At 35.1% G+C, this 12,402-nt stretch overlaps 1 protein-coding gene across 6 annotated transcripts in view; it reads right to left on the bottom strand.

The window, feature by feature from the left end:
* The window catches only part of Znf385b (zinc finger protein 385B), a 373,034-nt gene that overhangs the window by 81,764 nt on the left and 278,868 nt on the right, over positions 1-12,402 (bottom strand). For all 6 annotated transcript variants that reach the window (XM_047545050.1, XM_047545048.1, XM_047545047.1 and 3 more), the window contains one exon: positions 5,332-5,474. In XM_047545050.1, the coding sequence (XP_047401006.1) occupies positions 5,332-5,421 (90 nt within the window). In that variant the 5' untranslated portion in view covers positions 5,422-5,474. The remainder of the gene's footprint in view (positions 1-5,331; positions 5,475-12,402) is intronic.

The following is a 12,402-nucleotide window of genomic DNA, read 5'->3' on the forward strand; positions in this document are numbered from 1 at the left end:
CACCTTCCACTGTGTCATCATGTGGTAAAAAGAAAGGGAAAAGAACTCTCTGTGTCTCTTCTTACAAAGACCCTAATGCCATCATGAAAGTCCCACTCTTATGACCTTATCTAACTCTAATTACCTTCCAAAGGTACCAGGTCCAAACACTATCATGTTAGGGGTTAGGACTTAAATATGAATTTGGGGGTACACAAACATTTATTTTGACAGTAAATGTATGAGTGTGTCTTCTAAGTGCACTTATTTTATCATTAGTGTTATCCATCTTGGTAAGTATGCAATTTATTTCAATTCTGAAATCTCTTCTTAATGGGGATTAAATACTAAGAATTATCCTGGTTCTGAATGAAGACAAAACTTAAATTCACAGTAAAGGAGATGGGTGATTCTAATTATAAAGAGAGAAACAATTGTGTATATTTTAGTAGCTTCTAAAATATCATATGCAGCAATTAAAGAATGACCATAAAGCATCTAACAAACTTAAAGTAAAATGAATAATAAAATAATGAAAATAGCTCAGTCATATAAAAAGTATTTTCTTGCCAATGGTTCCTGAACTATAAAGTATAACAACTATTTGAACTTTTCTGGTGTTTATTGATTTTTATTATTTTTTATTTGATTTTATTTTTAAAAAACTTTTTCACAGTTGTAGATGGACAGAATGCCGTTATTCTGTTTATTTTTATGAGGTGCTAAGAATCATATAAATGCATTCTACTGTCATGTACAACTAATTAGAACAAATAAAATTTAAAAATTAAAAAAAAAAAAAGAAACCCAGCGCCTCACAAATGCCAGGCAAGTGTTCTGCCACTGAGCCCCAGCCCCAGCCCTTGATTTTTATTATCTTGTCTTTTCAAGTATACATACCCTATTTCTTAACAGGGTAAGAACTTGTATTTCTTACAAGTTTCTTGGGCATGAGGGTATTTTTGTTTTTATTATATTTTATCCTCTTCTCCAAACCGAGTACTCTCTTGTTCAACAAAATCCAACAACTCTGTTTTTTAACTAAAGGCTGGGGCCTTACAACAAGGGATGTAGTAGGTACGTCAGTTTCCATATTTTCCACTCAGAGAAAGTTGGGAAGTACAGTTGAAGAAAAGTTTGTAACTAATTATTGCCTTTAGATTTACAAACATGCCTATTTTTAGGAAAATAAAAATGGAAGTAAATACTTGGACTTATACCTTGTACTTAGAAGGGGCTATGAAATTCAGTGAAGGGGCTATGCGATTCCTTTGTTAGATGAAGGAATATGAACATTGAAAATCAATTCAAAGTTCCATGTCCTTTTCTCCCATCTTCCCTTCAAAAAGGTTTATTTAACACCTATGCAGACACCAAACATCCTAAATTGAACAAGATGTTGTCCTTGTCCTCAAGATTCTGGCATTTTAGTGAAGAAGGCAAATAGGTGGACTATGATATGACAACCGCTGTAATTGAGCTTATCTGTGGTACTTTGGAAACACAAAGGATGGGACTTAGCTTAGACTTGAAGAGTCACAGAAGGAATGGATATCTAAGTTGAACCCTGAAAGACCAATAGTTGAAGGGGGATGAAAATGGTAGAAGTTGAGCACTAGTAAGCAGTCAGGCAGAGAAGCTTATTAAGACTTAGATACAGAGGTCAAAATCTTAAAAACTTTATGTGTGGGTTGCACAGTCTTTTACCTAAAAATGATTCAAAAGAGCCTCTGTAAAGTACAACTCCTGAAGTTAGCATCAACATGTTCTAGTTACACATCTTGACATTGAGCCCATTCTAAATTATCAATGAGTCAAACTCCAGCTTCCTTATCATGTCTCTTCATAACTCTGTTTAGACAGTGTCTTGATTATTTGCTTATTCTTCATACAGAAGCACTGAGAGAGACGTTGTCAACTGTGGAGTAAAAGACAGATAGCCACTATTTCTTCATTGTGTAAACTTAGCATAGAACAGGCACATATTATTTTTTTAATACAAGAGAATCCCATTTCAATTCTTGTTGTGTCTCATGTAATGTTATCATACTCCACTATAAAAAAGAAGGAAACCATTATTTTCTATATTTTTTTAAGACTCCATTTAAGGAAAGTAGCAAGGCTTCAGATTTTTAAAACTTTTAGCTATGGTCTCAGAGCAGAGCGTTTTCATTGTTCTGATAATAATTAGGCTAAAATATACCTTCTTTTTTATACTTACTAATATCAACCTTGCTTAAAAATAAAGTGATATAATAGAATTCACCTCACTTCAAAGAAAAATGGATTATTGTACACAATATACTTTTAGAATTTGCCAATAGGAAATTTTATGTTTTAAAAATATTCCGCTTCACAGATATTGTTTGTAGAAGTATATTTTGTATATTCCTAAATTCTTTTCTCTATTTAATGATTCTGCAGAAAAATGTCTACTATGTTTCCAGAAAACAAAAGATTTCTGATTGAGCTTTGTTCACAACTAAGGAGGTGGCAGGTGATACAGGTGGAAAGAGCCAAGGATGTGAAAAGCCAGAACATGAGTTTCAAAATTAGAACATTTAAATTCAAGTTTCTGTTTTTCTTTTACTAACTCTCTTTCTTCCTTCAGACAATAGAGAAAATAACTGTAGATTCCTAAAGTGTTTTGAGGTTTGAGTCCTTGGAAGGATATAAATTATTACAAATATATGATAATCTAATATAATGATTAGTAGTGATAAGATAATATTTTCTTAGAAAAACACAGACACTGACTTTCCTAAAATTTCCCTGGGAAATCTTTACTGGGTAAGTTTAGGTACTAGAACTGATAAGCCTATAGGCAAAAAGATTAAAGTAATTTCAATTGCAACTCAAAGTGAAAAATTATAGGTAACTCAATAAATACATTTCTTTACAAGTTGATAGAGGGTGCTACTTGGGATGACTTACTTTTCATTAAATTATCAGAAGGGCTGTCTGCCTAATAAATGACTAAAATTGCACTGTAATAAATAAGAGTAAAAGATCATGTCATGTAGTTCTTTGCAATTCTCTTTAACCAAGTTAGTAGTATCTTATTTGAAAATTAAAGTTTATTTTCTTCTAGGAAGGAAAAATGAACTTCTATTAATGGAGGTATTGCATAGGTTTTCTCAAACTCAAAGTGTATAAGATTGTTATGTACAACAAGCAACATAAAAAATAAAAAGGTATGTTAATGTTAGTGCTTCTGTAACCCCTATGCAACATTAATCAGTCATTTGGAAACTGCATTTTTAAAAAAAATATTTTTTAATTGTATATGGACACAATATCTTTATTTATTTGGCAGACCCAGCTGAGCTATCTCCCCAGCCCCTACTTTATTTGTTTTTACGTGGTGCTGAGGATCGAACCAGTGACTTGTGCTAGGCAAGTACTCTACAACTGAGTTACAACTCCAGCCCTGGAAGCTGCATTTTTATCATAAAAACCTTTAATGAAAATACCCTCTTTAATTTTATATCCCTTAAAAACAGAGAGGTACAAGTTAGAAATTTTGGTTACTGAAAAAAGTGACTTCCAGACTAGTGCTGATCATATGACTATAGTTGTGAAAAGAACCGTGACTAGGTGCCTACTGGTATGTAATATGTACTTTTAGAAGGGGCTTCAAGGATGGATACCAGTTGCTGACAGTGCTTTCCTCTGGTGAAGGGAGAAAGTGTGTGAAGGAGTAGGTAATGATGACATTTTCATTTTGCCTTGAATGCTAACGTTTTATTTGAATCTTTGAAATAAGTATTTGCATATCATTGTAATATCCACATACATGCATGCAGACATACACAGTGAACTGCAGGAGGAACCATTTACACCTTCTTACATCATCATTGCTGCCACCTGACAGCACCTGGTCTTGTGCAGTGTCTACAAATACTGTCTTCCAAATGCACATGAATCAAAATACAAGTACCTAAATATTCCAAGAAGTATAGCTGAATTCAATTATGTTTGGAATGTATCATAGATGGGTTGATAGAGGACACAACAGGCATGCTTGAGTTCAAGCTCTCTGAAATGGCCTGATGTAGACCTTTGGGAGGGTTACTCCTACTCTGGATGGATGAATGCGGCCCAGGCAGGCATGATTTACCTTACTGAACTGCTCCACTGGACTAGAAACGATGCTCACCTTTTCATGCCTTTTTTTCCCCCCCATTCTTTTCTTTTTGTAAACTGTTTGACTTGTCTCTGAAAAACCCAGAAGACAAAAACATTCAACTGTTTACTCACTAAGTCAAAACCAGTGCTCTTTAAAAAGTTGGCTGATCCTCTACCCCCTAATTACCTTACAACACTAAGCCCCTGACAGAAAGCCTGTCAGCAGATTTTATTTACAACCCTTGAGGAAAAATCCTCTTGCTGTTTTCACTTCATACAGAAGATAAGTTTGCAAAAGGAAACATTTGGCAGTACTTCAGATGTGTGCTGTCTGGTGGTGTTGATAATGCAATTCTTTCTTTTGATTATGGCAGTATTTATAATGCTGCCTCATTCACGTAGACCATCATGCCCCAACTGACTGCATTTATCAACTGAACAGACACAATTCATGCAATCTCCTGAACTGTTTACCCTTTCTCCTACTATAAGTTAAGAATCTGACTACAGACTGATTCTATGTTGAATTCTGTTGTTGAAAAATGTCATGCTCCACTTGGCACATCTGCAGGATGTCTTTTATTCAAATAAAGAAAGTCAGTGGACCTGAGTAAAGAACACTGATAATTATAGGTAAATCACTAATATTTAGCATATGTTTTAAAGAGAATATCTACATATCATGGAGATAACTAAAAGGTAGATTTTAAATGAGTACTTTTTCCTTTTGCTAACAGAGTCAGATTCATATAATCCACAAGAGCCCCCAAATAAAAATTCTGTTTGTGTAAGATCATACTTCATCTAAAGTATCTCCCAAATAAAAAGACACTCAGGGAGATAAAGCCTACAGTCATTTTTTCTCTTTCTAGTAACTAGAGATAAATAAATGTGGCTTGATATCTCTAAATCATGTTCTTGAACATGTATGAATAACATCCCAGAAATTGTATAGGTTCTAAAACCACTGAAAAGTTATCAAAATTGCACAATGCAACAAGTGAAAAGTCATCTGTGAAAATATTTATAAAATAAATATGCTGGCTGTTGTTTGGAATAACTCCCATGAGCGAAGCATCATATATCACAGCACAGTTAACAGTACTATATATGGTCTAAAATCATATACTTTGGAAACAGACTACATCTATTGCCTATCTGCAAATGTAGGGACAGAAAGAGGCGGAGGAGGTTACACATCAAATAAAAAAAGCATTTACTCACTGTGTTAAAGTTGGGAAAGAGCCCAACAGCAGAACTACCGTCCACTGGAAAAGACATAAATGGTTTGATATCCAGTGAAGGCTGCATCATCAGGGTAGGTGTGCGCACAAGAGCAGGAAGGGTAGTAGTATGGCATGTACTGCCTGCCAAGAACAAAACAAAAATGAATTCAATCTCCCACTCATATCCATCTCCCTCCCAAACCTACAGAGCAACAACACCAAGGCTACTGAGCTGCAACCTGCAAGCAAGAGAGTCACACTGGACATAAGCGAGTAGCCAAAGACTAGTAAATACAGTCCAAAAGCATCTTCTTCATCATTGTCTAAGACAGTGATGCAGAACACTTCCCTGTGGCAAGAGCCAAGGGCAGCTCAGACTCAACAAGACGCAGTACACAGATTCTACTGACAGGTTTGGGGAATGAGGATGTCCTGGTGTCCAACCTCGTTGCCTCTGAGTGGCCAATAGTGCAGGAAAGAAGAAGGAAGAAGAGGGGAGGGGCCTCCTGAAACCAGGTGCTTTTAACTATTCAGATTAAAAGGGTACCAGGCATTTTTCTTTTTAAATCAAAGATAACTAAAGGGATTTTGCAAGAATAAAACTTAGACTCTTAATTAGACTCTTAGAGTTATTGTTTGAAAGTTATGGCTTAATTTGTTGTATTAAAAACAACCCAAAAGCTGGCCTTTGAGGGAAAGAGGCAGTCTAGACATTGGATAGTCAGAGAATGAATGATTATAGCCTGGTTGTGGACAGGGTGTTGGAGACAGAGTTCTTAGGACAGGAGCTCAAATTTTTGTCATCAACTATTATTTCTAATAAGTTTTGTATTATTATATTAAAAGGACAGTATTTTGATATTTTATTGGCATTACCCCTTCATGTGAATAGGAGATCTGAGATGCTCCCCTCTAGTAACAAGCATTCCTTTGTAGCCTTAACTTTCATGTACTAGAGATAAGTAATGGCTGGTGCAGGTGACTTTCTGGGCGACAGGCTCCAGGCAAACTTTTTTTTTTTTTTAATGCATAATTTTTTAAAATTATGTCTCAACTTTATTGAAACATAATTCATATACCAGAAAATTCACCCAAAATATATAATTCAGTGATTTTTAGCTAGCATATTCACAGAGTTCAACCACCACAACATAAGCCATTTTCATGATCTCTTAAAGAAGCCCTAACCCCATTAGCAGTCACTCCCCATTTCCACTCAGCATCTCTAACTCCTGGAAACCACTAATCTGTTTTCTGTCTCTAAAGATATGTCAATCTCAGACACTTCATTCAAATGAAATCATACAATATGTGGTCTTTTGTGAGTGGCTTCTTTCATTTGACTTAATCTTTTCCAGGCTTATTCATAAACTGTAGTCTGTATCAGAATTTTATGCCTTTTCAAGGCTGGAAAATATTCTATTATATGAATGTCCCATATTTTGCTGTTCATTGATCGGTCATGGGTATTTGGATTGTTTCCACCTTTTTGGCTATTTTCAATAATGCTTCTATGGATATTCATTTACAAGTTTTTGTGTGGACATATGTTTTCTGTTCTCTAGGTATCTGCCTAGGAGTGGAATTTTGGCAATCATTGGGTCATATGGTACCAGATAGTTCAACCTTTTGAGGAACTGCCAGACTATTTTCCAAAGGGGCTAAGCACTTACAATACCACCAGCATGGTTGGAGGGTTCCAATTTCTACTGGCCTGACTACGTAGGATCACAAAATAATCCTATGCCTAAAATCCCCTGCTGACTTCAAGGAGAAAAGAACAGTATGAGAAAAAGCTCCAATTATTAAAATTTCCACCAACCTCTTACAGTGTCCCAGGGTCATTAAAATTTCCTATTTCAATGATACCTTTTTGTAATGAATTTCTTTAATAAACTGCATCATATTTCAAATCATTTTAGAACATTATTGCCAATTGTGTTCAAGGGACTGTCATACCTCATTTACATTGATCATAAAAATGGGAAAAAAGAAAAGAAGACAGGGAAAAGAAAGAAAAAGAAAAAGAAAAGAAAGGGTGCCTGAAGCATTAATCTGTAATGGCAATTCTTTGGGTCTGCCCCATTCATTAGGAAATGTAGAGTAAAACTCGGCAGAAAAACTCAGTCAAATGTATAGATGTAACAATAATTTGTTTTGTTTGTATTTTTGATGCACAAGTAAATACTCTGACTACGCCTGGTATTCACATAGCCACCCTGCATTTAATTACACATTACTTTTCTAATTAGATAATGCTACATCCATTGCTAACTTTGGTGCTTGTAGACTCAAGGTGATGTATTTTACCAATATATCAAATGCTGCAGAGGCACTTATTAAAATGCTTATCTTAAAAGCTTTGCTTTAAAATTTTAGTTAAATTGAAAACTAGAAATATTTCTTAAATTAGATCTGTGACCTTTTATAATTTATTATTACTATAATTATTAAAAGTCTAAAGTACAAAGAATAAATATATAGAATCATTCTACTTAAGCTGCCTGATGAACAAATTTGTAATTATTTTGCTATTGTAGGTCTCCCAAAGGGAAGCTAGGTTCTTTCTCTAAACCCACAATGGTGGCTCTGATAACACTGTGTAATACATGGCCCCCAGGGCCTGCTGAGAGTCACTTTGTACCAACAAACTCAAATCAAATAGAATGCAACAGGGAACTTGAATAGAGATTGCTCCATCAACAAAGGTCAGAATGCACAATGATCCCCCTTACCCAATCAAATCTCTATGCTAATAAAGACAAGGCTTGAGAACTACTTAGCTGCCACCATTCATTAGCATAAAAAACTTAGCAGCTGCTTACCATTTCATTAGCATTTTAATGACAGACAATTTGCCATGTTAAACACAGATTGTTATAAAGTACTGGTGGATCTTCTGAATAAATATAAACTGTGCTTTTATCAATTCTTTCACCTCAACTTGCTGTTTTCACTTTTAAATCTTACTTTTTAAATACTGCAACACCAAGACTGATTGCCTCAAAGGAAGTTTTTGCAAATGGAAATAAATGGGAATAAAGTGCATACCCCCACAAGTTATTTTTCATGCTTTGATCCCTCTGTCACCTTATTCCAGATTTTACTGCTGCTGCTATTGCTGCTGGGAAGCCTTTCTCCTCACCTCTGGGTGCCTGAATGTCAGTGGGAGTTATTAGCAGAAATTTGGCCCAAATGCATTGCACCCTGCAAAAAAACACTTAATATCTCCAAAAGTCAAAGACTTGCTGAAGGGGGGCGGGGAGGTTGAAAATACAGTAAGTGGGCAGTTCTGTGCACAAGTACACCCTTTACATTTCTGTTCTCATGGGATAGGACCAACCTTTGACTTTCATAGAACTATTTGGAAATATTATGTAAGGTACATCCTGTACAGTGCTCTGTTTCAAAACCTAGGATACAGATTGGTATATATCACAATGAATGAAATCATAATAGAGTTTTACCTTATTTGATTATGCATACATATATATACATATATGTACATATGTTTACATATATGTATATGTTACATATATGTATATATTTATGAAACTCCCTGTACTAACACCAGATACACACATAAGCATGTATATACCCGAAAGATCAAATAATTATCACTGTTATCATGTCCATCATATTATTATTCTACATGTCCATATAATCTCCTGTAAGAATGCAATTAATCTCCCAGAAATTTCATTTTGACAGTGAAACATGTAGGACAAGAGAAAATTTCCTTTTCACCCTCTGAAGTTACATTGAAATGAAAATTGACAGGATAACAGAAGAAAAAACATACAAAGTTATTAACATGCATAAGCTCAGGAACCATACAAAATATGAAACTCAAAGAAAGGGTCAGATGGTCAAAGCTTAAATAACCTCTTCACAGGGGAGAGGAAAATGGAAGGTGCTCAGGCAATTTTAAAGGAGTAGCAAAGGAATTTTAGGAGAAATGGATGAGCCCAGGGAACAGACATTGCCTGGGACAAAGTTCCTCTCAGCTCTGAAGGAGGTAGTAGCCAGAAGTTACTGGAAGCTGGGGGGTGGAACTTTACTGCCAAGGAAGGTTGTCTTACTGTGCAGATAACATGTCCCAGGTAATCTCTTGGTACTGCCCTCAGGAAAATAGGTGAAAAATCTATCTGGGAGGGATGTCAATTTTTAGTCTTAGATCTCTTTTCTGGTGGTTAACCTTTCCCGGTTATTTAATGAAATTCCTAAGGTGTAGATTGAAGACAGTTCTTTGGAAGAATTTCTTTAGTCAGAGAAGGGAATTTCAAAGAGATGGAGTCCCTTTTGTGCTCAGGGTTCAGGAGGAGAAACAAGGTCAGAGAGCCCATAACATTAAGTCAGCTTCTGAGGCCTTCCAATTTCCTTTAATTCAAAGAGTTCAGCATTCCAAAGCTTCATACTTTTGGGTATGGTTTTATGAGCCCCAACAAATACAAGTTATATTCATCTCTTCCATGAAACCAATAATATGTGAAAGATTCACAACTGTGATTGTACAAAAACTTATTTCAGCCAACTGCCTCTGTAACATAATGGGTACTTTATCATGTCAATGGGTTATGTCATAATCCATCACAATAAAACCTCATTTGAGGACCAAGTGACACTTGAAAGTATTGCCTTAATCTTTGACCTTTAGAAATACTATCTTAAAGGCTCTTTTAGGATATAATCTGAGGCTTCCTAGTGGCTCTTATGTACCGTAACAGAAACTAACAAAACACCTCATTCTTGGAAAGAATACACCAGAGTCACAGAAAACCCTCATGAAGAAGCATTTGCAGAAGAAGATTAGGTCTATTAATGTATCCTGCAGTAGTTTCTTCCTAAACTATTATTATATATGTCCCCTTCAGTGGGGGAAATAAAAAACTTAACACACCATGAAGATTTATGGTGTGTGGGGGGATTTCAATTATAGAACTCCCAAAGATTTCTTTAAAGAAATTAAAATAAGTGGTATTTCAGATTTATTTCCAGAAGACAATTTTCTCTTTTTATTGCTTTTCTGGCTTTGTTACCCCTTACAGAATGGATCTTTCCCTCTTACTGGGGCAATTACCCACCCAGCATCTCCCACTTCTTCCATTCTTCCATCAGTCTGCTATGTGAGGAAAATAACTTACCAAGGGACAATGAAGTGTGACCACTAGGAGGTGATTATATGAATAAGGGATGTGACTGATAAAGAAACTAGCTTCTGAAAAGGTTACACAATAATAATAAATGAGACAACATTTTTATAACACAAACTATGTAGCAAGTTCTATCTTATGCATATTACATACATGCACAGATATGACTACGTACATCCTCAAATATATGTGCCATATATATTCATGTATGTGTGTGTGTGTTTACAATCATCTAATCCTTACAATAGCACAACAGACAATGTAGTATTATTAGCCCCATTTTATAGATGAAAAACTGAGACAGAGAGATTAAGTACAATTTCACAAAGGTTATATGCGAAGGAATCAGCATTCAAATCCAGAATTTAACTTCTCAATTCTGTTTTTTGCTTCTATGGTATGGTCACTCAATTGTAAAACTGAAAACACTCCAGTTATATAGACACATCCTCCAGCAGTAGACAGAAACGTTTTACCATCAGACTAAGGGATTTAAAATGTTGAACCTACAAACAGGAATAGTTTTCAACTGGGAATTAGTTAAAACTCTTATTTGACCTTAATTATAGTATCTGATACTGAAATGGCTAAAATATATCAGTTTTTTAATGCTTTATAAGACCTAATGCTAGAATATATTTATCTAAGAATACTCCTACCCAAATAATAGTATTATTTAATTCCAACAACACTTATAAGGGACTAACAAGGTATAGTGCTGACAGCTAGAAAGATCATAAACTGAGTCAGAATTTATTTTACTTTTAAGAGAGTATAATAAAATAATAATTAAAAGCTACTACCATTTAATGAGATTCTACAACCCACTAGATACTGTGCTAAGTGATTTGGGTCCTATAATTTATTAAGTTATAATATTACTTTATGAAGTTTGTATTATCTCCATTTTACAGATGAGAAAGCTGTGGTTTAGAGAGATTAAGATCCTGTAGTAAGTGATAGAGTCTGGGTCCAAACTTCTGCCCATGATATTATTCCATAAAGTCAGTTGTATGTAAAGTTGTTAGATAAAAAGATGCTGTCGTCAGAACTGGGGATGTAGCAGTGATAGAGTACTTGCTTAGCATGTTCAAGGCCCTAGTTTTTTAAAATGAGAACTAAAGAAATAAAGAAAAAAAAAAGAAAGAAGTGAAAGGAATGGAAGTTATTATTATCAAATATACTTAGAAAATACTGGCTTCAACAAAGATTAAAATGGTTCTTCTCTGTAAGATATCTCAGAGTATTTAACTTACATGGTCACTGTGAACATCTAGGTACATACAATTTCTTTGAATTTTTAGAGTGCAGAATCAGGCCTTCATCCCTCCTTCCTGAGTTTCTGGGACAATCAGATCTCTGTGGTATGGGGCTTTTTTTTTTTTTTTTTTTTTTTTTTTTTTTTGCGGTGCTGGGGATCAAACCCAGGGCGTTATGCTTGCAAGGCAAGCACTCTACCAACTGAGCTATATCCCCAGCCCTGTGGTATGGGCTTTAGGCAGCACTATTCTCCACACAAAGCAGCAAATCAGGAGTCAGATAGCAATGACAGCTGGGTCCCACTTTTATGTGTGACCTTGGACAAGTGATTTTACTTCTTTATACCTCTATTTTCTTTTCTATAAATTTGAGAATATACAAGTACCTATATCATAGGGTTGGTAGAACTAATTGATATTTTTCTATGGAAAGTGCTGAACTGTGTGCCCGACACAGTTAAGTGTTGTATAGCTTCAGCTACTGTGGTTAATAACTACTCTTACTCCTCTGACACTGCATCATATCCCAGGAGGGTATAGTAGTTAAAATCATTAATACTAACCAGAAAAGGCAGGAATATGTCAGGGGTTGTACGTTACCAAAAAAAAATGTTAAGGAGGTTCAAGAGAGAATGAAATTGTAACTGGTTGGAAGTT

This window comes from Sciurus carolinensis, chromosome 3 (genome assembly GCF_902686445.1).
Source record: "Sciurus carolinensis chromosome 3, mSciCar1.2, whole genome shotgun sequence".
NCBI classification, from domain to species: Eukaryota; Metazoa; Chordata; class Mammalia; order Rodentia; family Sciuridae; genus Sciurus; species Sciurus carolinensis.